Source organism: Dipteris shenzhenensis, chromosome 24 (genome assembly GCF_047967505.1).
Source record: "Dipteris shenzhenensis isolate YYH24624 ecotype China chromosome 24, Dip_SZ_1.0, whole genome shotgun sequence".
NCBI lineage: Eukaryota > Viridiplantae > Streptophyta > Polypodiopsida > Gleicheniales > Dipteridaceae > Dipteris > Dipteris shenzhenensis.
The window spans coordinates 17953349-17980314 of record NC_141619.1 but is presented as its reverse complement, the minus strand read 5'-3'; the positions used below and the strand labels follow the sequence as shown (position 1 = coordinate 17980314).

General features: G+C 44.3%; 1 protein-coding gene across 1 annotated transcript in view; it reads right to left on the bottom strand.

Annotated features, from left to right (window-relative positions):
* Nucleotides 1–26966, bottom strand: part of ILA (putative protein kinase regulator ILITHYIA) — a 210060-nt gene that overhangs the window by 91742 nt on the left and 91352 nt on the right. The window contains exons 16-20 of the mRNA XM_087395165.1: nt 19514–19636; nt 19174–19273; nt 18317–18495; nt 4046–4345; nt 3781–3897 (exon numbers count right to left, since the gene is read on the bottom strand). Of these exons, the coding sequence (XP_087251291.1) occupies nt 3781–3897; nt 4046–4345; nt 18317–18495; nt 19174–19273; nt 19514–19636 (819 nt within the window). The remainder of the gene's footprint in view (nt 1–3780; nt 3898–4045; nt 4346–18316; nt 18496–19173; nt 19274–19513; nt 19637–26966) is intronic.

The following is a 26966-nucleotide window of genomic DNA, read 5'->3' as shown; positions in this document are numbered from 1 at the left end:
GCACTCTTTCTTAGGGGTAGTCTTTCTTATCAAACATGAGCTTCAGCCAGTTATTGCTTTAAATGACAATAAAGGCAGATGGCTTATTCTTCACTACATCATTCAAGGAGAGGTGTTTGAATTTGCTTCTGTCTATGCACCTCAATCCTCTCAAGAAAGAACTGCAATTTTGGATGCTATGCAACAATATCCATGGACATATCATGCCTTTATATGTGGGAATTTCAATAATGCTCCACAACACGGTGACAATACCTCCAGACATACTCATATGTTAACCCCTAAAAGGCATGCATGGTCTCAATTACTGATGCATCTTGATTTGGTTGATCTTTGGAAGGAATTGCAGCCTTTGTCACCCGGATACACCTTCCAACATAATGCCCTTTCTTCTTATCAGGAACGTCTGGATCGATGGTATAGTGTAGCTCCAGAACAAAATGGTGATGTTACATGCAAAATGTGGATTGACTATGCCTTTGTGCATTCAAATCATGCACCTTTATGGTTGAGGTTATCCTTTTATGATATGCCAGATGATAGATTGCCACAAAGGAGACATATGATCGTGAACAATAGCTATTTGCAGCATGCTGCTTTCAAGGCAATGGTTACTGAAGCATCTCATTCTCTGTCTTCTCACAGCCATATTGATATTGACAATGCATGGGATTCTTTTGTTTCCAAAATGCAAGTTGTGATTAGAGGTTATGGCAAGTCTTACATGAAGACTCTGAGGGAAACTATTGCTCATGCCAAATTCACTTGTAAGGACCTCACTGAACTCAGCCATCTTCGTTCGTTGTCCCTGCATGAGCAAACAACACTATGCCAAGCTAGACATTGTCTTCAACTCAATGATCACAGGAAACTGGCTAAATGGGACATTAGAGCAAGACAAAGAGCCTTTACAGATAAAGACTACTCTTCCAAACAATTTTTCAAAAGCTTGCATCAGAGGCAATTAAAATCAAAAATTTGCAGGGTACTTCTGCCAGATGGTTCATGGACTACCTCACGGTCACAGCTTGCTTCTGTTTGTGTGCATCATTTCTCTCAGCAGTTTGGTTCTGCAGTTCCTCCCTCGCAGCAGGTTCTGTCTGCATGAAATTTACTGTTACAGCATGTTTCTCCTATTATTTCCACTACTCAAGCTTTGGAATTGGAGGAACCTTTTACTGAGAGAGAATTGTCAGATGCAATCAAATCCTGTGGTAGATGGAAATCTCCAGGATGGGATGGTCTTACAGTTGAGTTTTTTCTAGAATATTGGCCTTATTTGAAGCATACATTGCTGTATATGGTGAACGCTGCTTGGCAAAATCAGAAAATGCCAGACAAGGAAGAGAGGTCTTGTTAAAGTCCTTCCAAAAAAGCAAATTTGTGAATCTTTGGCTGACTGGAGACCTATCACCCTTATGCCAGTCATTTACAAAGTTACTACCAAAATGATTGTCGATCGGCTAAAGGGGTTTTTACATGATGGGTTGCATTCTGCGCAATATGGTTTTGTTCCGCGTAGGCATATCACAGATAACATTGCTAATGCCTATGTTGGAATTGAATATGCCAAATACATGCAGCAGGATGTTTTGCTATTGCAAGATGATATTGCCAAAGCCTTTGATACTGTTAAGTGGGATTTTATTTCATCGACTATGCAGGCATTGGGATTTGGCACAAAAATGCAGCAAGTTATCACTTCGCTATATCAAGATAGTAAAGCTGCCTGCATACTTTCAGGGGATATTTCTACAAACTGGACTCTTGGTTGTTCGGCAAGGATGTCCCCTAAGAGCTTTACTTCTTGCCATAGCCACTCATCCAATGCTTCAATATCCGGACCACCTTTTGGACACTGACCAGTTGCATGGCTTGGAGATTCCTGGCAGCCGTAGCATGATCGCTCAAGCATATGCTGATGATTCATTCTTTACCCCAAAAAATACTCGCAGTGATCTGTCCATGATTATGGAGGCTCTTTCTACATATGGATTGGCTGCTGGTCTTCAGGTCAATTTTCAGAAATCAAAACTGTTGCCGTTGCATGATCATGAATGGCATACTCTTTTGTGGCCTGGGAAAATTGTTCCCACTTCTCAATTGATTCGACATCTTGGCTATCCTCTAGGTTGGGGACTCACCCGTTCTCAACAAACTGATTGGGTGCTCACAAAGTTGAGGGAAAAACTTGAATATTGGAAGCTTGCAACTTGGCCATTACATGTTCGTTTGCGAATAACACAATCCATTTTGATAGCATGCATACAATTTTATCTGCCTCTCATCATGTTCACTAAGGCAGATCTGGTTTCCTTTATGTCAGCTATCATGGAAATTTTCTGGTGTTCAAAACATGGCAACAAAAGTCTCAGATTACTCTCTATGCATCGTCTCCGTTCTCCAAAGATGCACGGAGGTCTGAACATTCTCAATATTCAAATGCATCTACTTGCTCACAGAGGGAAAATGATGTTGCAGTTTATGCAAGGAGATCAGCCTTGGGCTTTCATGATCCGCTCTCTTTTATTACATATTGATACTTCTGCTTTTGGGCATTGACAGCCTACCCAGTGGAATTTCCTATTTGGCTCTATCCAAGGCAAGATCAGAGGCTGCCCTTTTGTCTCTCATCTACTTATTGATTGGAAACATATTTTATCCCACTTGGAATGAAATGGCCCGGATTCTTTGTCGGGAAATTCTTTGAGGGCTGAGAATATTTATAGGTCTAAAGTATTCCACCCTTCTTTGGCCATACAAGAACCCAGACGTTCTTATTTTCTCTCTTTCAAAGGCATCTCTTCTGTGGCGGATGTACTTCAGGATGATGGCACTCTTTTATCTTTTTCTATGGCTGCTAGCAAATACGGTTTGGGAGCTCATTATCGTCCTTTATGGCATCGGATTTCAGCAATGCTTCAACCGTTCTTGCCGGTACCTCGTTCGGAACTTCAGAATAGGCTTGAGGATTGGATTCTACATTCTTCTTCCTCTTCAGCCCATCCTTTGAAGCTCTCACATATCACAGTGTCATCTCTGTATAAAGTGTTATTATTTTCGCCTTGGATTTCTGACAGAGCAAATACTATTTGGCATATGGATCGCCCACTAAAGTGGTGGAGAAAGCGACTGCGTCTCCTTTGGCATTATAATGTCCCTCTTCGGCAACAGCTTTTCCTTTGGCGAGTCCTACTTGGCATTTTTCCATCTGGCCAGTTACTCGCACATAGACATATTGCTCCGGCTATTTGCCACAGATGCCTACACTATGCTGAATCTATGCTTCACATCTTCTAGCACTGTCCACATACTTGTCATTTCATCGCTCTCATCCAACAGAGGCTTCGAGCGCGATTTCCTACTATTACTTTTGGCAGGTTTTTCTGGTTGTTTGATTTTCATCCAGCTAGACACGGTTTTGACTTATTTTTTGTATGGGTACGCTACTGGGCACTGTGGACTCTATGGCTGGACAGAAATCATAGAGTCTTTGGTGATCCCCTATTTTCATCTTTTGTTTTTTTCAAACGATCTCTGCACCAATCATTCTATGATTGTGTTCAGACTCATTTGATTGATCAGGATGTATATACAGCTTATACTGAGATTTCTAGTTGAGTGTTAGTTACTCCACTTTCGACGTAACTATGAATGTAATTATTTTACAGCAATAAAAGATTTCTTCCCACAAAAAAAAAAAAAGTGTGTGTGCGTGCATGTTCACTTAGGTATACGTGCCCATGAAAAATCAAGATTGCAAACGTCAATAAACTTTACCGCCATCATCTTTAAGCGTGGTAAGGGCATAACAGGGGAAGTATGAAGTGAAATGACTTCAAGCAAATCATCATGCAATTGGGTCTTCTTGGGTGATGCCAAAACCTCCTCCATAATCTGCCCACACAGAAAAACATCAGTTACTATCGATGAATGATATATTATAGTAGACAGCATCTTATCTTCCTACCTACCACTTTATTATTGTATGATAATGAAACTCCTCAAAATCTGAAACATGAATACTGGGAGAATTGCACTGTACCGGGAACACGAAAGCAAAGGAAGCTGCAGGAAGCGGTCCTTCCCTGCAAGCAACAACCAAGCCTGCAACTACACATCGTATTACACCTGGCTTTTGCTTCTGTGATGCAGGGACCCTGGAAAATTCTTCGAGTTCTTGAAAAATAGAAGCTTGTGACACTGTGATGATGGTTAAAGCGGCTGCCAGATCAGATGCAAGGTGTCGTAATGAAGGTGCTACACATCCTGCCAATTTCATCATTGCTTCATACGCCTCAGTGCTGATAATCGGAGATCTCAACAATGGTATGACACATTCAGCCTGAGATAAACAGATACATAGAGATGAGCTGACAACATGGAATGCCAAACCAGAAAAAGGGGAAGGGACAGGGGTTGGGGGGGGCGGCAGGCGGGCAGGGGGGGGGGGGGGGGGGGGGGGGGGGGAGGGGGAGGGGAGGGGGCAGGGGACTGTACTAACAAAATCCTAAATCCCATCTAGAGGGGTTGCTTTAAAGTACCAGCATACAACTTCCTTTATGCTCCCTACTGCAGGTCAAAAAAACACAAGACAAAACATCCCCTCCCTCTTTTGCTCGTATCTTATTCTTGCAAGCATCTCCTTCTGTCGTGTTTTCTACCCTCCCTTCCTTTGCCCTGCCTTAGTTCTCCGACATTTCTCCTTTCATTCTTTTAGTCCAGTTCCAAGCAGACCACTTTTTAGCAAGCCTGAAAGTTCTTTGCAGATAACGTTGAGGTCAGCAATACAAGAACCACCTAAGGGTTAGGATAGAATGAGGTCCCGACCCCTTAAGGGGAAAGAAAGAAAGAAAGTTTATTAAAGTCTTCGGAAGACCGATGGGTCTATGAGACTCTGAAAAACCTGGTACAAACAAGATGTGGTGGTGGAGCTACTAAAACGAGCATCCCAACCAATGCAAATGCAAAAAATGAGGAATGTTAGTACTAAATCCTAAGTACAACATAGTCATGTCGGTAGTCAACTATCTCATCATCATCATCATCAGGACATCAGGGTGGATGAGGCAACGGGGGCATGAAATCAGCGATAGAGTGCTCTCGGCCACTCAAAGGTGCAGCCCCGGCATGTCTCCTGGTCATAGCTCTGCATCTAACCAAGGCTACTGTGAACCCCATCGGGCGGGACCCGACTCTAAACAAGGAGGGGATGTCCCCATGTTTAGAAGGGGATGTCCCCAAGTGTGATCTATGTGTCAACCCTCTGTCTCAACTGTCGGGTCACAAGCTCCAGGTCACGGTCATGGCGAGGCCTCGTCCCCTGGGTGTCCATGTCATCTGGCTGGAAAAACTCTGTGATAGAGCTCTGAAAGAGATCAACCAAGGAAAAAAACTGCTCATGTCTCCGTGCTCCAAGTATCCTCTCGCGGTGTCTGACTGCCTCATGAGCAAAACTTGCCAAACATCGCTGGTCTGGGTAGGACATGAATCAGGCCAAAATCCCATAGTTATCTTTGAAGAGGTAGTAGTAACGTCCGCGGATCTCATAGTAAACAGCTCACCTGAAGATGAATACTCCTCTGTCTCAACCTCATGCATGTCACACAAAGTGCATATGCGTGTCTCCCTGGGTAGTCGCTCTACTCTGCCATTCTCGATATGAAGTCTATGTGAAGAGACTCGGAACTACCCAAGAGAGATCCTCAATGAGTGGGGTAAGTAAACATGTGTACCCTAGTGGGTCAATGAAGCCCTCCACTGTAATATGTAAGAAGTGATCTCTGTGAAGCCCAGCTTCACTGGAAGATCACTCGGGCCCACCCAGGTCCGGAATGTGTGTAGCTGTAATAGATCCTCACAGATAGCTAGGTTGACCTTGTGTGATAGGAGGGGAAAAAACGGAGCATACATGCTGTACTGGAATGGAGGTAGTCTGTCCAAGTGGAGCCCCAGTACCTCAAACCATCTCTTTGTGCGTGCATACCAGCACCCCTGATCCCCTCCTACTGCAAGTGTCATAAAAGAGGACAGTGCTAGCCATGGTAGCCTGCTACGCCCAGAGGTGTAATCCCCATACTCCCTGACTCGGTAAAGATACGTGATGACCCGAAATGGAACATCTAGCTGTAATGGGAGTGACCCAAACTCCGCCCGAATGATCTGGTGAGGAACGGATGGCTTACCACCGATCATCTGTGATAACATGAGAACCTGTAGCCGCTCCACCCTGGCCCACTCTATATCCAACAAGTCTGGCCCCCAGCATGGACTGCCATACATCCCCGCTGGACGGACCAAAAAGCAACCCTTTGGTCCGTGGATCCTGAAAGTGAGAGTGGAAGCATTGTCTCTCTAGTCTAGCCAATGAAGCATATCATATGCTCAAGCGTGCCTACATCGCGGGTCTCATGGTGAAGATGGGTCCGGAAAAGACAACCCCAAGACAAGTGTATGATGAAACTATCTCAACAGATGACCCATTAAATGTGAACTGCTCCTGGCGCATGACGGCTCGAGATGTATTGAAGATCATAACCTTCGTTTTACCAAGGTTGACCTTCAAATTATGAGACTCACAAAAGGACTGTAGTGTGTCAAGGTGTCTCTGGAGCCCCTCTGCTAAGGAAGACATGAGAGCCACATTATCTACGTAAAGCAATATCCAGATCAGTTTAATCCGATCAACCACCATTTTGGCAATGATCTTGTAAATGACTGGCATGAGCGTGATTGTCCTCCAATCACCAAGTGAATCACATAGCTGCTTCTTTGGAATCAGCTTGAGAAAACCCTTTTTCCATGACACAAGCATCTGCTGATTTTGCCATGTTGTATTTACCATTTGCAGCAAGGTGAATTTAAGAAGATCCCAGAATGCAAGAAAGAATTCATCAGTGAGACCATCTCATCTTGGAGATTTCCATCTGCCACAGGATCTCAGTGCATCAGACAATTCCCTTTCAGTATAAGGGATGTTCAAGTTCCAAAGCCTGAGCATCAGACAGAATTCGATGAATATGTTGCAAAAGAAGCTGACGTGCTTGTCAATGTAGGTAGGTGATAATGGACACCCATGTTTGACCCCAATAGTACTCATGATCTCGTCTCTCCACCTAGATCCTGCCTGAAACTCTCTCGTAAAGTGCCATGACAGCCTAAATGATCTCCTTGTCGTAACCCAAATCTTGTAGGCGCCGAATGAGACGGTCTCTCAGGACTAGTCTAATGTCTTGGGAAAATCCACAAAGCAATAGTAAACCCTCTGCTTCCGTGCCCTCGCCTCTTTGATGATACATCTGAGCGTGAGAATGTGGTCCATGGTCCCACGATCATGCCAGAATCCGGCCTATCCTACTACTCTACGTCCTCGACCCTCCGCAAATCTATTGTCCTCGGAATCAAGTACTGATGCATAAATCTTAGACATGAGATATCCAATCATAATGGTCCTATAGTTCTCTTGGCTCATAGGATCCCCTGCCTTGTGAATGGGTAAGATAGTGTTAATGCTCCAAGTGCGTGGAAATCCCAAACAAACAGCTTCATTAAATAGCTTTGCTAAGATCGGGGCTAGGAGGTTAATCCCATAGGCAATGAACTCAATGCATAGTCCCTCATGATCCTTCGCTCGGCCATTATGAAGTTTCATTATGACATCCTTTACCCCCTCCTAGTGCAGAGGGTGCAAGATGTGGGACGTGGCATATGTGAGAGGTTAGGGACTAGCTGATTCGGGATATCATAGAGTGTGCATGCTTAATCAAACCACACCTAAGTATCAGTGAGTGGTGAGGGGGACCGTCCCTCTAGAGATCTCCGCCAAAATTCCTTAGAGTTGTTACTGAACAAAATGTTCAATAGCTCCTCCTCGTTCCGATGAACAAAGTCTAGTTTCTTTCTGCGTAGCAGTCGACCGTACTCGCGTAGCGTCTGTGGTTCGCTCGAAAGATTGCTTTTGGTTTCGAATCTGAGCTGACAGCATAAAGCCTTACACTCATCATCGTACCAGCTATTACAGGGTACGGTCCCAGGGGGTGGTGGGTGTGTGGAGCGGGTGGTGTGGGAAAAAGCGTGAAGAGAAACCTTGTGTAGTGAGCAAGTGACTAGGGCAACACGATCCTCTAGTAGGGGTATGAAGTCAATGTAGGCGAGAAGTATGTAGAGACAACCAGAGTAAGTAGGTGAGTGATCGCGATCAAAGCATATATCATGGTAGGTGGAGTAAGAACTCAGTGGGGTGGAAAGTGTTGTGTGACAGGGAGTGGAAATGCTAAAGAAAAAATAGGTATGATCAGCCCCTGGAGGGAGAGGTGCTACGGTAAAGTCAGTGATGCGAGATGTGAAAGCAAGGGATTCCATGATGTATTCAACAACACTGGAGCCTCCCCCATGTGGAAAGCAAGTGAAACCACCTGAGACGCGCCATCTGTCAAGACCATTATAAATTCATGCATCATGCAGAGGTCTAATTGGACCTGCCCATAAGATGTGAGCGGTCCTCGTCTGTCAACCGAAACCTATAGCATACCTACCTCCTCAAGGTCAATGTTTGGCAGTAGCGTGGAACCATCCCTGAAGTCGAGGAGTGGTGCCTGACGATCGCATGTCCTCGCATTGAAGTCACCAACTAGGAGGACTCTCCGTGGCTAGAGAAGTCAACAATGGATTGATAAAGAGCAACAAATGGAGATCTCTCATCCTCACCTCGAATATATCTGACAAAGTGAGAGGTCTCTAGGGGGAAGTAGCAGACTGCAATAAACAAGTCTATGTAAAGGACTGCGACTCCTCCTTACCCTCGGGCCCCTTGTGTATCCCTCATCTCATCTCTGTAGGCAGACTCCCATGTATACCCACTGACTATTAGTAGTGGACGCTCTGGACTCTGATGTGTCTCTCTATAAAAGACTATGTCGTGACCTGTATAGGATTTCGAGAAGTTCCCTGGTTCTAATCATAAGATACCATTAGGTGCAGGATAGGGTCTCGGATATCTAAGTCTCATAGACCCCGCCTCCCTATGTGGGAGGGGAGGTGGGTGCCTAACGGGCTTGTAAGGAGTTGTCCATCTCGTACTACTGCCCACTTCCCCTCCTTCCGGGTCTGATCCCACTGCTGCAGCAGGAAGCGTCTCTCCTCAACCTACAGTGAAGTGAGGTCCTCATCCATGGAGATTGTTGGTTTGTGTCGTAAGGCTGATCTACGACGTCAAGCCAAAAGTCGTGCTTGAGCGTCATGGAACCGGGTCTCGGTTGGGGTCCCTTCCCACCCGCCATGCTCTCTCAATCCTGTGCTCAGTCGCCCCCAGAGTAGTGGCCACGACGGTCGTCTCATCTGCCATCGGTGTAGTCTCAATGCGTGGGATCCCACGTACTCTAATGTTAAGGGCCTTACTAGCTCTCTGCTCCTGCTCCAAGAGGGTAGCCAAAACGGTTACCGTTGCAGGTTCCCGGTTGGCTACGTCCACCCATCTGGACGTCTCCTCGATGGCAGATTGCATGCTCGTAATCTGTGTCTCCACAACTAGGGTGCTCCCTAGGACTGTGCGTATAGCAGTGACCTCCTATCGGAGCTATGAGATCTCTTGTCTGAATCCCTGAATAAGATCAGCCTAGTCTCGGATAGCCCGATCCTGCTCCTGTATGAGATGCGCCTGCTCTTGGGTGAAGCGTGCCTGCTCTTGTATGAGACGACGTAGTGCAGAACAATGTATGACCCCTCCAAAGTAGGTGTCATAATCAGTGAGAAAACTGTAGCAGGAGAAGAAGGGAGAGATGGAAGAGCTAATGTCAGTGACAACCCCTCTATCCCAAGGGAGGGTGGAGCAATCGATGTCATGGGTATGAGTATGTCACTGCCAGTAGCTGTAGCTCAGGATGTAGAGGCCGGAACTGGAGCTCAAACTGAGGCTAACGCTGAAGCTAAAACTGAAGCTAGCGCTGTACCGAAGATGAGGATGTAGCAAGGGCTAAGACTGAAGCTGAAACTGAAGCTGAAGCTGAAGCTGAGACTGAGGTGGGCCCCGCCTTTGCTTTGCTATCAACTCCGAGTCCACTTCGGTTGTAGCGTGTGCATCCTCAAGTTTCAGTTGTATTTTGTTTCTTGTTTTTGTTGCCATCTTTCTTGGCGGCTTTATCGTATCTTTGCCACCTTTCCCCATTTCTTTTAACCGATCTTGTGTCCTTGGTGTAGGTCTTAGTGCAGGAGCAGGAGCGGGAGCATGAGGCCTCCCCCCCATGGCGGGAGGTACACCCAGTCCCAGGGGCTGAAAACAATAAGGAGGTAAGAGGCTAGGAGAGAGGCTTGTAGGGGAGGGGGAATTCGAGGTAGCAGGCTGCGGGTGAGGCTAGGAGGGGGGGTGGGGGGGTCAGCCAATGACTAGGGCGGACGAGAGGGCAGGACAGCAGGGGAGCAGCGGGGTCAGCACCTGTGGGGATAGGAGAGCCTGGTGGAGGGGATGTAGGTCGAGGCGGGAGCAGCAGAGCGGGGGGAGTTAGAGGCTGCCGAAGAGCAGCGCCGGGCCGAGCTGCAGCAGGGGCAGCAAAGCGGGAGGGGCTGTGGGGCAGCCGAGTGGGGAGCGACAGGCGGGCAGCAGCAACAGGCGGGCAGCAGCGAGCAGGAGTGGACGAAGCAGCGAGCATGGGCAGCAGGGGCAAGGCAGAGCGGGCTGGAGCGAAGCAAGGGCGGGGCAAGGGCAGAGCGAGCATGAGTGGAGAGGAGGGGGCAAAGCACGAGTGGGAGGGGCTGGCGAAGATCTACTCAAAAATTGTAGGAGCGGGAGGGGCTAACAAAGATCTAAGAAATAATTGTATGGCTAATCTCAGTAAAGTAGCCTACGTAGAGCATAACCAATCAGGTGCCAAATATAGGAAAGCTAGGCTTATATATCTGTCTTACGGATGCCTTGGATAAGGCAGCTCCTAAGCCTATAGACCTGGTAGCCACGAGCACCGACTGGCAGGCCGCAGAAGGCACATGTGAAATTGGCTGCATGTTCTCACAACAGGCAGACCGGCTTCCTTTGTGGCCAGCGACTCTCGCTAAGGATAGTTCATGGAATTAACTCTCCCCTCGAGCGTTGTTCCATTTTGTGTTCTACCAACAAAATACATATTCCAATTACTGTGAAAAGATTCATCATTTTAAAAACTTATAATCAAGATTAAAGTAGCATTGATTTGCAATCCAAGATGCTTAAACAAAGCCTCACACCAAAATACTAATCAAACCTGGAGTTATGAGTTAGAAAAGCTATTTTACAGCAAGGCTTTCTGAACAGCTCATGTTACACAGTCATTTCATGATAGTTATGTGTATTTACAGACACAAGCTGCAGCACATCCTTTTGGAAACGACTATGCTATGCAACCTTGTTATGGACACCCATCCTTGTCATGGATGGTCATGGTATGAGAAAACAGGAAGCAAGAGCAAGAGTGAGCAAAATGGAGAGTGAGCTGAACGTAGGTCACTCCCAAAGTGTACTGAAATGAAGTGAAGTACAAAACAAGAGATGAGGGTTTTGTCTAAGTGACAAAACACTATCTAATCACTAACCGTAGTTAGAGGTTAGACTGTGGTTAGGGGGAAAAACCTCAAAGAGGGAAAAGTGCCCCTAACCCGCTTATTACATTACATTGGCCACTGCCTAGAATATAATAATAATTCTAACACCTCCCTGAAGTGCCAATGTGGTGTACAAGGTAGTGATCAATCACCAAAAGGAGATAAGTTTAGGGCACTGTGAAATGCCTCAAACTTCTCACGTGGAAGTGCTTTGGTGAAGATATCTGCAACATTGTCATGTATTGACACATAAGTCATACTGATGTCCCCTGCATGCAACTTCTCTATGACATTATGATAATGAACCTCGATGTACTTCGTGTGAGCATAAAACACATGATTCTTTGCCACTCCTATAGCACTTTGACTATCAGTGAGAATTGGAGCAGGACCCTCCAATAAAAGACGAAAGATTTGTGAACAAACGTTGCAGCCAAACACACTCAACTCTCGCTGTGAAAGCTGCCCTGTACTCAGCTTCACATGAGGAAGTAGCCACTGTAGATTGCTTCTTGCTCAGCCAAGAAATGCAAGCTTTGCCCAAAAAGAAACAATTACCACTAGTGGACTGCCTGGTATCATAGTCTTCAGCCCAATTTGAATCACTGTAAGCATGCATCTGCAAGTCACCCCCCCAAGGAAACATCAAGCCAAAAGACTTTGTGCCTTGCAAATAACGGAAGATGCGTTTTACAGCCTACCAATGTGTTGTCTTTGGGATGAGCCTGGCTGTAAAGTGTGGCATCCACTGATTCACCTGCTTCAGCCCCGGCTCCATCGGCGTGGCTATAGGCTTACAATCATGCATGTTGAACCTATCCAAGAGCTTCTGCAGATAGTTGGATTGAGATATAACGATGCCACGCCTGTCTTGTATAAACTGGAAGAGTTTTATGTCAAACAACCTCCTGGATTTGAACTTTTTGGCAATGCGCTTCAGGTTTGCAAGCTTGACAAAGCTTTAAATGGGCTGAAACAAGTCCCACGTGCATAGTATGCCAAGATAGATGCATTCCTGGCAAGTAAGGGATTACATAATAATCCCACAGAAAGCACCCTCTACATCAAGAAGGATGAGGGGGATATTTTAGTCATCATTCTTTATGTAGATGACATGCTGCTCACAAGGTCAAATCAGGATATAATTGCAGATTTTAAGGCTGAGTGGAAAGCTGAATTTGACATGATAGAATTATCGGCATGTTAAATTTTTATTTGAGGATCCCTGCAAGTCCACATTAAGGAAAGCTGTTTTTGTGTCCAACTAACGGACATTCCAAACAAAATTTGCAGCCATTGTAATAACTGACCGTATGGTGGTCATCCGGGATGTAGGAGCAAAAGTCTCCTCATAATCTATGCCCTTCTTTTGTGCATAACCTTTGGCAACAAGCCTTGCCTTGTACCTATCAATAGACCCATCTGGTTTCCTTTTTACCTTGAAAACCCACTTGATCAATGGCATGCTTACCTGGTCGCAAATCCACAACATCACAAGTCTGATTTTTCTCTATGGACTGCAACTCATTGTGCATGGCATTCATCCAATGCACATTATCCTTTGCTTCTTCAAAAGAGTCAGGCTCCTCCTTCAAAAGAGCCCCTGCATAAGCTGTCTCGACTGAAAGAGCTCCCCCCGCGTGCCTTACTGCACTACGAGTCCTACCAGGCAATGGGGCATCAAGCCTACTCTCCCTGAGAGTCTGTAGCAACCAATTCGGGACTGTTTTAGCTATGTGTATCTCTTGAATCTCTTTCCTGACAACTTCATCCACACCCTGTGGAGGTACATAATCAACCGGTGGCTGAATCAGGGCATGTGGATCAGGAGGAGGTTGCTGTAAATTCTGATTTTCAGCATGAACCTCAGCTAGGGAACCAAATGCTATAGGAAGCATCCCCTCAAAAACATCATCTGAAGAAGCTGGAATCTAAAATTCTGCATGTGTATGTGCTGAATTTTCAGAGAATATAACATCTCTACTAACAAAAATCTTGCATGAAGCAAGATTGTAAAGACGATAGCCTTTGCTTTGTGAACTATACCCCACAAAAATGCATTTTAGTGCCTTATCTGACAACTTGTGTCGAAACTCGATAGGCACGTGGGCATATGCAACACAACCAAAAACTCTGAAATAATCCACTGAAGGCTTTCTCCCATGCCATGCCTCATAGGGAGTGATTGTCTTCAAAGTCTTTGTGGGAGCCCGATTCAAAAACATAGTTGGCACACATGAGGCCTTCAAGCCAAAACCTGTGACCAACTTTTTACTTGCAAGCATGTATCTATCCATCTCCATAAGAGTGCAATTCTTCCACTCAGCTTTGCCATTTTGTTGAGGTGTAAGCCTCACTGTAAGCTGATGCATGATGCCTTTCTCCTTCAAAAATGCCTCAAACTCATGAGACATATACTCCCCCCCTCGATCTGTGCAAAGTGTCTACACCTTGAGTCCTGTCTCATTCTCAACCACAGCCACAAAGTGTTTGAAATGCATAAACACTTCTGATTTTGCCTTAAGACCATAGACCCAAGTGTAGTTGGTGAAGTCATCTATGAATGTAACATAATAAAGATAACCCCCAAAAGCAGATGTCCTCATGGGACCGCAGACATCATTGTGAATAAGCTGTAATTTGCGTGTAGCTTTCACTGCACCATCCTTCTTGAAGGGAAGTCTATGCATCTTGCCAAGGATGCAACCTTCACATGCATGAGGAGGAGGCGACTCCAAAGGAGACAACGCATCAACCATATCATGCCTCTGAAGTATCATTCAGCTGCCATAGCTCATGTGCCCATACCTGGCATGCCATAACTCCGCATTCTGCATCACAGCAGTGGGAGTGCTCACTGATAATGCAAGATCGGATATTTTTTCATATAGATCAAGCTGTAAAAGACCCCGATACAAAGTGCCAGACAACATAGTCATTGTCTTTGTCTCTAACTGCGCACTTGTCATCATCAAAAACAACCTGAAATCCTCCTCTATTGAGTGAGGATACTGAAAGTAAATTCTTCTTTATGCCTGGCACATAGAGAACATCTGAAATTTTGAAATCTGTGCCATCAATGGATGTGAGAATAATGTCTCCCACTCCACACACTGAATAAGAAGAATTATCGGCACAAGTCACGTTCTTTTTGGTGGGCAGAGGATGCAGAGATACAAACAGACTCTTCTTGGAAGTGATGTGCTTTGAAGCACCGCTATCAAAATACCAAGTATTCAGTGACTCATTGACACTGAGAGAGCATGCATCCTTTGAAGGATCATAGCTGCAAGTCAAGAAAGCATATGGGTCATCATCATTTGTGGCTGTAGCATCTCAACTACCCACTGAAAAATCTAAAGTGCAAGACAGAAAGGCATAGTACTCTTCCCTTTTCTTCTCTTTAGCTATGCGCTTCTTGCATTCTCCAATATAATGACCTAGCTTCTTGTAGTAGTGACAAATGCCCTTCTTTTTCTGCTTATCTGCATCACCCTTAGCCTTATAAGAGGGCTGTCCTGAATCAGCAGCTTTATGCTGATATAAGGGCTGAGTGGCATGTTGCTTTTGCTGCCCTTTTCCCTTGGGCTTGAACTTTGAAAGCATGGCATGCTCGCCAGTCCCGGTTGCCATATTTCTTCGTGTCTGCTCGACCTGAACAAAAGTCCTACCAACTCGTGAAAAGAGAGAGGATTCATGCCCCCCCTCAAAGACAAATTCAGCGAGGTGTGGAAACCGAGATAGGACTTAGGAAGAGAATTTAGAGTGGTGGTAATCATCTCTGAATCCAGAATGACTTCATCAATATTAAGCAATTGCTCCCTCAAATCCTAAAGCTTTATGAGGTGAGAATTCATGGAATCTCCCTCATCCATATGCGTATGAGAAAGTTCTCCCTTCAGAAAGGAAACTCTGGCATCATTTCTTGATGCAAACATACTCTCTAGTATCTCCCAAGCTGCCTATGATGTCTTGCATGACCGAATGTGAGGTATAATGAACCTCTTGACAGAGAGAGAAATCACTCATAGAGCTTGTGCATCTCTAGAATCCCATCTTTTCTGCTCTGCTGTGGGAGCTCCTGGAGCGGTAGCTCCAACTACTTGTGCTGCATTTTGACCTCTACCCCTGCCTCCAGCTGTAGGAGTGACAAGTGTGGCCACTCTATCTGGTCTTACTTCATCTCCATTGACATAATCCCAAAGATGCATGCCAACCAAGATATTGCGAACCATAAAACTCCACAAGGAGTAGTTGGTGCCATCCAACTTATCATCCTGTGTGAGGACTCCGAACACCTCATTGGGATTGTTCTAAGCTATTTTTACCAAATAAACTGAAAAAAGCACAGCAAACTGACCAAGTAACCCTTTCTGGGATGCAAAATGCACAAGTAAATCTGCCAAAGAAAATATGCCCACAGTGACAAATACTGTCACAGCCTATCAAAGGCTCAAAATGCACCACAATGCTCTGCTGAATGCCCAAAATCTGCAAATAGAATCCGCAAAAAGTGGCAACTGACTTGTACTGAGTCCAGAACTACTCTTTTACCTGCAAAATTGCAACCCATATGCAAAAGCCCATATTTCTTGTGGAAAATTGCATACAAAAGAGGGCAAATGGTCTAAAAGCTCCAAATGTTGCACAATTTTCACTCTGCCTGCAAAAGCCCCAAATTTTACAGCCAAACAATGGCTCAAATGCACAAATGTGACAAATGCATGTCAAAAGCACACCTTCCAAAATGCCCCTGCAAAAGAAAACTGCTCCAGGTACTAACGCTCCAAACTGTATGGATGCATGTACGGTCGAAATTTTTACACCTGTATGGATGTACGAACAGAATTGGCAGCGAGGCTATGCGAACAGGCACACTGACAATACAGACAAGTACACTTACCGTACGGACTGTCGGTACGGCACTCTGACAGAAGTGTCAACTAGTATGAACTTGGAGCAGATGTACGGAATGCGAACCATACCACCGCCAATAAAATCCGTATGGTAGTACGGTGGAGCAGATGTACTGACGATGAAGATCGTACGGACGAATGGCGCAGCTGTACAAAATGCGGGCCGTACGGACGTATGGACCTGACACGTAGGTATGGAATACGTACTGTACGGACGGAATTGTTGGAGCTGGGAGCAGGTTGCAAGTCCGGGAAGGAGAGCTGCTCTGATACCAAATGTGAGAAAATGAGAAGCAAGAGCAAGAGTGAGCAAAATGGAGAGTGAGTTGAACATAGGTCACTCCCAAATGTATTGAAATGAAGTGAAGTACAAAACAAGAGATGAGGGTTTTGTCTAAGTGACAAAACCCTATCTAATCACTAGCCGTAGTTAGAGATTAGATTGTGGTTAGGGGGGAAAACCTCTAAGAGGGAAAGGTGCCCCTAACCCGCTTATTACATTACATTGGCCACTGCCTAGAATATAATAATAATTCTAACACATGGTGAGCAGCTCGAAGGCATGCACGTACACAGTATGAAGATATCCTCCATATTTTTTATCAAGATCACTTTTAAAGCAGCTTAGGTGAAATTCGCAACAGCAGAGAGAACATACAATGTTGGAGAAAGCTGCAATGCACACACAATAAATACAAAGAGACTATGGGTTTTGTACAAAACCCTAAACCTGGAGCAAGATTAAGTCCTACAGGGACAATATGACATAGTGCCAAATGTACAATTTTTAACTATGTTACACCTACAAATGGAGATCTTTATAGAACAAGAGTTAGATTCCAAATCTCAACTCAAACAATGGACTAGCACCTTAACCCATATGGACTGCCTTAATAGAACAGTTAGATTCTGGATCTGAACTTATACAATGGACTACCACCCTAAACACTAGTTAGACACATCATCAGCTAATGTAGACTCGTTCTTATGATTCATAAGAGCATTATTCAATCCATGAAGGCAGAGTCCCAACAATAGAGCCTCCAAGAATCAAGTGGGACCCATAAAGTTGTTTTGCAGGATTGGGGGGAAATGTATTACCTTTTCATGTCTTATGAATTAAGTTGCCTTAGATGCCTGCATAAGAAAAGCATCTCCTTTGATAATGCCTTGGTGAATGTGTGCTAAATTGTCTTTGGTAGAGAAAAATGTCATCTAGACCTGCTAAATTTTCGCCTTTTCATGGATGGATGATTAGTTGTTACAACCAACCGGAATGGAAGCTTTTTAAACCTCATAATGCTTGCTTTCCCACAGTCCTCCAAGTGAAGCTAACCCACACTGAGATTGTGCCTCTCTCATCTTTAGCCACGTTACGCCCAGGGCCAAGAACATGTGGAGGGACAGGGAATGCTATCTACACAGCAATTAGAGGTAAACCAATGAATGCATGACAATCATTATGTACCAACGTTTCCATCCATTTATCTCTTCGTCCTTTCAACGTTTCCATACATTTATGTAGCAACGTTTCCATCCATTTATCTCTTCGTCCTTTCAAAGTTTCCAAACTTTTTCACGTACCTAAGCTACACAAACTATGAAGTTCATAGCAGCTGATGGTAATGGACAGAATGTTTCTTAGAACCCAAACCAAAAGAAATCACTTTGAAAATAATCAACACTCCCAAATGAAACAGGGGAGTTTAAATCGATGCAGAGGGATAAAGGAGAAAATGCACCATATGTTCTCAGTTGTGAGGTGGCATGTTCATAAGTTTAGACTTTCTAAAGATCCCATAAGTGCAATATCACCAGCCCAAAAGACTAACCAGATACGGCAGCTCCTCATGTGCAATAATTGGATTTGCCGATACCACTTCCCCAAGCGCTTTGAGCCCCAAAGAGAGCTTCTGCTTAATACAGCCGACTTTCTCACGTACATCTGCCTCTTCCTTAAGCTGTAGCTCCCGCGCCTCTTCTTTAGCTGACTTTGATTTGTCGCTCTCACCTGCATTATGACAGCAAATTTACTTTCATTGATATGTCAGAGTCTACTCAAACCTGACAGCAAACTATTTGCTGTGCCTAAAGGTCAACATGTGGCTCCTGTTCCCCTGACTCTAGGCAGATGGACAAAGCCTACACTGGGGCATATGGACCAAGCCACATTCTATCACTTTGACACCACTAACTGCAAAGGACAGTGTCTAACTGATGTGTGAAGCAAACCAGCCTGGATTTTCTCTTTCATCTCACATGGAAATCAAGGATTCTTTGTCATATTTCACTAGCGAGTTGGACCATTTCACGCTACAAACACCTTGAGCCAAAGGCTTCTTGCCTACAGAAGGGAATATCCAGCCACAAAGGAATTTCCATAATTGACACTCTACAGAGAAGGTGTATGACAATTTGTTTACTGAAACAATTAACAAAAGAATCCACTTCACAGGTTGCCAAAAATTGTGATGCTAACAACTTCAAATTGCAAATAAATACCCTTGGCCCAACAGCACCTTGCTTATAAGAGAGGATTTCCAATGACATCACCTTCCAAGAGTCATTGCATAAAATGTAGCCAAATGCTCACTGACAAAGAAAAATGAACACACAAAAAAAAAGCCATATATTTTGCAATGATATATCAGAGTAAAAGTGAGAAGACAGAGACAACAAGCGTACAAACCCGGCTTCTTGAAGGCTTTAGAAACATCTTTCTTCCCTGAAGTTGGTAGTTCCTTTTTGGCTGGCGCCTGTCGTGGCTGCAGGACTGGTTTCACTGGCTCCTTCATAATGTGCCGATTCATCAGCCTAAATAAAAATTCATTGATTTCCAAGACACTATTCCTCTTTGAGACTTTAATCTTCTTTAAGACATAATGTGTGTATCTATCAGCTTTAATAACAATCCATCAATTTCCAAGACACTATTCCTAAGAAGAAGAAAGGATTGTAGCAATCTCAAAACAAACAATCTCCCTAGAAAACTATAGGAATCTTTTTGGAGGTCACACCCTCAAACCCACCTGCTCAACATCTTCATACATTTTGAAACGTCCTTTTGCATGTTTTACATTTTTGTCGGTCACTACTTCTGCAATATAGACACCTTGTTCCGTTGACAGAGTTCCCGGAGGTGTAGTAAAAATCTGACAGGCTCCCCAACACAAATTTAAAAAGCGGTTGTTAATATTTTACATAAAGAAGTGAGATCATCCCTTCATGAATATGAAAGTTTGTTTAAAGGAAACATGAGACACCATAAAAAGAGAGCCAAAGCATACACAAACTTGAGCGGAGTGCCCGTAACAGTTGTCCCAAATCAAGGTGTTCAGAAGTACACTGGCATCCTTGCTTAAGCCAGCCATTTGACTATGAAAACGAGTGTTATATTTCTATGTTGCTTCTTAACCATTTGATTCATCCCCCAGAACACACTCCTCAAAATGTGACACATTCAAATGACATACACAGGTAGATTACGCTTTGTTTGGCAGCTCCATAATGTGTTACATGAGAACCATCTAACGTAGTGGTGCCACCATTATAGTAGCCTACCAAAAAACCAAAGGTGTACAAAAACTGAAGAGTGAAATATATTACACTTCAACGGGAAAAAAACGAAAGTGGAGAAAATCAATTTCATCCAAAGCACTTTGTTTTGAGAAGCATTGAAGATCTTATCCTGCTTTTAAGTGACAGAAACAAAACATGACTTGGGGTAGTATCAATTGAAATCGAAAGCACAAACCTAAGGAGGCGAAGAAAAATACCAGCATTGCTTTATTGTATTGCTCTTGACCTTAAAGGTAAAGCGGACTAAGAAGATAAACAATGAAAGAACCTACACACATAAAAACAAGGCTGGAGGAGATCAACGGATCTGCTTCTGGTAATATAGTCCCCCACACTCGCTGTTAGTGTCCACTTCAGGGTTACTTTAGGCTGTGAGCTGGAGCCCGGTCCTCTTTTTGCCAGCGCCCTAGCAAATAGCTGCTCATTTTCTTCTTGAGCATTTAGGAAACAGGATTGGTGGAGAATGGCACCAATCTTTTCCTCGAGGGTCTATGAACATCCGTCTACAAACATCACGCTCTCTAGCCCCATAAAATGGGGAATCTCGAGGCTCATTACCCAGCCATATGTTGGCATCTAATCTTCCCCGAGCCTGGAATCTATACCACAATAAGAGATAATCGCCTTCATAGTGAGAACATGCTTCCCATAGCACATACTCTTCTACTCCTAGGTTCCTTGGGTAACGTAGTGCACACGCGCATCTATACAATGTTAGATCCCACACCTCAAGTACAATCTATACCTTCGGCAATTAAAAAGCCACAACATGGAAACCCAAAACAGGAAATCCATCCACAGATGTTGCTTTGTATCATCCAAGCCGAAAGAAGTGGAAGCCAACAACCAGCCACCCTACCATATGCTGACAAGGTTGTGCCTCCCCTAAGCCTTAAGGTTAGGATACCATGAGAGCTACTATGATTCTCAGAGAAAGAAAATGCTTCCCAGCAAAACCAAGCCTACACAAGGCCGCCATATCCATACACCTAGACTCTAGGAGCTACATTTCCTGAGACATGTACACAATGAGCCCTCTGTATGAACACATCTCTACAAGTTAGCCCAACCATGGGCTCCATCTGAGCCAAAAACATCAATAGCCATAGCCTCCAATACCACCATGACACTTCACTTTATCTAGTCCTCAAGATAAACTTGCCATCTAAGCTCTTGAACAACAAAACATCCAGTTTTCTTGTGAAAGACAAGTCTTAAATCCTTCAAACAACTAAATTGGTCACATCTCTTTTGTCTCAATTCCAATCGTTAGGCATTAGAATGTAATGAATCTTAATAAGTAAACTCCAACACTGCTCCCCCCTCTCCCCCCCCAAAAAAAAGGCTTCCATTAAATATGAGAAAGGGCCAAGAGCAAAGCACTCGGCACAAACACATTATGTATAGCATGAGAACCAAGTGGTAAAGTACCAATGAAAGGATCTAAGGATAGGTTATCCTCAAACAAACCAAGACTACACAACGCCAGTAATAGACTCAAAGAAGAAAGGATTGCCTCTCCACTCTCTAAGAAAGAGCATCCTCCTGGACAACGCAAGCCTCAAAGTTCCCTGCCTTCTAGACTGAATGGCTATCAAGGTGTACAATATCTGTACGATGCTAGTCAAAGTACAGGCTAGGTGGACTTCAATGCCGAAAATCCCAACTTTTACCTCGCAAAATCTAAGATATCCCATCTAATATTTCAAACAAAGTCCTATTACTCTGTGTGTGTGTGTGTGTGTGTCCTCGCAAAATCTAAGATATCCCATCTAATATTTCAAACAAAGTCCTATTACTCTGTGTGTGTGTGTGTGTGTGGGGGGGGGGGGGGGGACAGGGCAATTCTTTCCACTTGGAAAGCATCCATTGGAGCAAGGTTTTTGAATCGCCCCTCGCTTTACAGGCACCTATTAAAGCGTATAATCTTATGAAATTGGACATAAGATTTGTTGGAGATGTTGTGGATCAACAAGGTTACATGCTTTCATTCCCACAAGCTTGCAGGACATTTCCTTTGGATCTGCATCATAGGTCCATTTGGAGAACACTTACAACATGTTGCAGCCATTTGTTCATGTTCCTCCACTGTTTGTACAGGACAGATTATCGGACTGGAATCTGATCTCTTTATCTCCTGCTATCTGTTTGCTTTCAATGCACAATCTGACCTCCTCGATGGTCTACAGATTTCTTCTTCCACCGCCATGGATTGATAAGCATGCCAACACTCTTTGGAATTTGGATAGGCCTTTATCCTGGTGGCAATCACGACTCAAGAAAATTTGGAAAGCCAAATTGCCATTGAAACAGAGGCTTTTCTTTTGGAGATGTATAGTGGGAGCTTTTTCCATTGGGGTGAAATTGGCAGCACGTCGCATTGCTTCCCCTTCCTGCCCCCGTTGCTCTCATCACCGTGAGACAGTTCCCCACCTATTATGGTCTTGCCCGCATTCTCGGATATTGATCACTCATGTCTCTCATTTGCTGCGGCTTCGGCTTCCCTCCATCGGACTCGAGAAACTCTTCTGGATGTTTGGAAGCTTCTCATCTCAGATGTCTCCATTCCTCCTTTTCTTTCACTGGACTCGTTTTTGGGTACTATGGACCATTTCGACACAGAGATTGCATTCTAGGATGGGACAACAGTTTCCTCAGGCATATGCTTTCTTCAGAATGTCCCTCAAGCAATGTTTATATGATAGTTATGCTGCAAGGGACTTGGATGCTACTAGCCTTGAAGTGTTTTCTGACTGTTTTTGAGTTCTTCCATTAGGCTCTCTTTTGGAGTCTAATGTCATGTACATTGATCTCATGTTAATAATATAGTTAGTGGTTTCACCAAAAAATATATATGTGTGTGTGTGTGTGTGTGTGTGTGTGTGTAAAAGATTTCTTCCCACAAAAAAAGTGTGTGTGTGTGTATTGTGTTGTGGTGTGTGTGAGCAAGGAGAGGATCGGTGAAGCGTGCAGGAGAGCTAGCTGCTGGTGAGAGAGAAGGTGTGCACGTCGCATGTGCATGCACCTGCACCTATGGTGCGTTTTTCTGATGAGCGTAGCAGCTAACGGCGCAAAGCATCGACGAGAAAGGGTGTGAAGTGTACGCCGCTCTGTGTTTCGTCCTCGTCAGGAACCCTGCGCAGCCCCGTTTGTACATCTGTACGGTCGCCGTACAGCGTCCGTACGATTCCGTACGTCCGTACGCATATCTGCATTGGTTCTGGTCCCCCCTCTGCAAAGTACCATACATAGCCCCGTACCTTCTACGTTTGTCGTCCCTTTTCCTGCAGGTCTTTCCACACACTTGTCCATCGTTCCGTACAAGCCAGTCTTCCGGTGCCAAGTCCGTATTTTCGTACAGTCAGACTTCTCTCCATGCAGCCCGTCTATACCTCAGTACAACTCAGTGTCATCCGTACAGTCTCGTACTTCTTGCCGTACAAGTCTTGGGTTTTCTGCTCCCGTGTCTTCCCTAACAGTCCTGTGTTTCTGCCAAAATCTTACCTTTCCCTCTGCTATCTCCTTACCAACTATACTCTTCTTCTCCTCTCCTGTAGGCTTCCTGTGGATATTTCTTTGGGACTGGTTTTTTTGGCTTCCACTACCCTTTTACAGGTACTTCATTCCTGAGCTCCCTTTCTTACAAAGTCATGGCAGAATATTCATATGAAAAAACGTTTCAAAAGGAGCGTTCGGTTCCTTGCAAGTAGCAAAAGCAAGTTGAGGGTCAGCAGGACCCGATGCATGATACTCTTGAGGCTCAACTGGTATATGATGTCATGCATGAAGGATTTGCAGATACGAGGAAAGAGTGGAAAGACTCGATTCCTTCAGTTGGCCTCATGGTTGAGGTCGATGAAATTGTGGATCCAGTCAGAGAATATGCTAAGAATGCAGTCATATTATTTTATCCAAGCCGGATGCCACCTGCTGCAGAGATAGGCAACTGGTTGACACGCACATTGGCTGGCTCGTTTGTTCGTAAAGTCCACTATGCAGCCAGGGGCTTTTTTGAGGTTATCATGGTGGATGAGATACACAGACAAATGCTTTTGGAACATTCACCTCTCTTTTTTAGGCAGCAAAGGGTGCATGTATTGCCATGGTCTCCCACAAGGGACTTTCAGGCTTTAATCCGACACAGATGCCTGGTTTGGGTTGAAGTTGTCGATTTCCCATAATGTATGGCCTCACTTTTGCCTAAAATTGCAGCATCTTTAGGTAAAGTGGTCTACCCACCACGGCCAAATGGCAACTCAAACAGATTTTGTGTTCTCTGGGATACTGATAATCCCACACCGGACTCTTATTCAGTCACGGTGAATAATGTGAACATGGGAAGTGCTTTTTATAAACTCAAATGGGGTTTATTTGCAGGGGCTTGTTTTGAGTGCAAAAAGTTTGGACACATGGCTTCACAGTGTCCAATGAATCAGCATAAAATGCCTCGTACCACTTTGCCGGTTCAAATGCCTACCAAGGATGCTCCTACTCCAGTTGCCAATAAAAATAAAAGCAGTAGACAGCCTTCTGGAAGTCAGGATAAAGGCAAAGCTCCAGTGGCTCCCAATGGGAATCTCTCTTCACATTCACCTCTGCTATTCAATCCTTGACCAAAGGACAGCAACCTCCAACTGATGGCTGGCAAAGTCCAAGAAAAGTTATTTCTGCTCGAAGAATTCCACCCCCCCCCCCGCGCACTTGGAATGGTGCATCTTCTAGCGGAAATACCCCAGAGATAAATACAGGAATTGGGATTACATGGGCTGCAGTAACAGCCAGCAGAACACTCTTCCCTGAAGAAGAGGTTGCTGCTTTGCTGTCTACTTCTCAGGTGGCTACTTCTTCTCAGGGGCGAGGCCTTGACCCTGAGATAGAAATGCAAAGCTGACCTCATAAATTTTGCTGCTGTACATAGTTGTTATATTAGTATATAAATACCTGTACATATGACTGCTCACATCAAATGATTTACACTCAACGTCCAGGGCATGTGTGACAGTAGGAAATGGAAATCTGTGTGACTGTACATCAACAGATTTCAGCCTGACATAGTGGCATTACAAGAACACAACCAACATATCTATGCAGGTTAGACAGGACACTACTGTGGATATGATATTTTCTATGCTGGGGAGCACTCTTTCTCAGGGATAGTCCTTCTGATCAAACATGAGCTTCAACTAGTCATTGCTTTAAATGACAACAAAGGCAGATGGCTTGTTCTCCAATGCATTATTAGAGGAGAGGGGTTTGAATTTGCTTCTGTTTAGCATACATATAAAATTACTTATTAAAGATGTTTATATCAATATGACAAGAGCTTTCTAGTCTTTTAATAGCATAAATAACATGATATTTATGGATATGTTTCTAAAGAAGTTTAAATTACTATAATTAATTATTAACTTGGGCGCTTATATCACTCTCATAATCTACATGTAATATTTAAAACTATATATGAAATATTTCCCAAAATATAACCCCGTAGATGTGCTCAAATGGGGTTTTCCGATCAATTTGAGTGGCTGAATGACTATATTTGGACAATGGATGTGAAAATTATGCCACTTTTAAAAGTCTTGTCCATGGTAGTTTCGCCAGCAAAACTACCTTGGAAGACCTACTTCAAAGTGGTTTCACTGGCGAAACTACCTTGATGGCTTGCTTCAATGAGGTTTCTTTGTAGTAACCCTTTCATGAAGCTATTTTGAGAGAGGGTTTTTAATGTCACCCCCTATTAAGTAAAAGTTGTAAGAAGAATCATAAGGGAATTTTCATAGAGAAGTCTACTCTACATGTGGGTTTCTTCAAAATCCATCCCATTATGTTACTCACCATTCCCAAAGATTCTTGTAAAGATTTGTGTATAAAATAGGCATTGCCATAATACTTTGCACATTTCTAAGTGAAACTATGTTTTGTTCGGATCTATTTTTGCCATATTTTTACATAGTTGGAAGCTTTTTTGTCCCGTCGGTGAGACGCTCGGAAGATTTTGCTCGGAAAATGCTCATCCCCCTAGAGATAGTGCACTCTTACACATTTGGGGATAGTGTTCACTGGACCAAGTTTCACAATGATCCATGCGGGTGCTCTAGCCCGACATACACTTCCAAGATCCTCCAATGAAGGGTTGGCTTTTTGACACGCTGGTGAGACCGACTACCATGTATGCAACACCTTTTTGAGGGAGTGACATTTCAGGGACAAAGTGGAGGAGATTTGAGAGGTTACAGGTGACTATGGGATCTAGGATGATTCAAAGTAAACCCTCACTCTCACAGCATAGTCTTATCATCAGACCGCAGTATCTCGAGGATAGAAGAGTCTCACATGCACTGAGGGTCACCACAGTGGCTTGTATGGTTTACATATATTTTGTATCTTGTCTCATAGACCCAAATATGGAAGACGTTAATTTCCATGACCAGGTCTGTATCAAGCTTTATCTGATGGAGATGCGACGACACAGGGAGATGCTTCTACGACACATCAAAGAGCAGCAGGGGATGGTCAGACCACTTAGGACATAGAGGGTGACTGGGCACAGCGACACGTCACAGACTTCTATACATTTGAGTTAGCCCCAGGACACAGTGGAGTGGAGGAGGAGCTAGCCGAAAATGAGAGCAGTTTGGATGAGCAGCCGGCACAACACCACCGAGAGAGGAGTGCAAAGGCCACATGTGCGACAGAGAGCCCAAAGTACACTATATTGAGGTCCGACCTATCACAACTTTCCTCAGGGGAGATTGACAGAGACGAGGGGTCACTCTAGACATAGTCCAGAGAGTCCGGAGAGCGAGGAGACCTCGTCCCCCACCGCAGCGCGACATAGCTCAACAAACGCAGAATGAGACATCTTCCCAGCCCACCAGAGAGCCATCAATGTACCAGGCT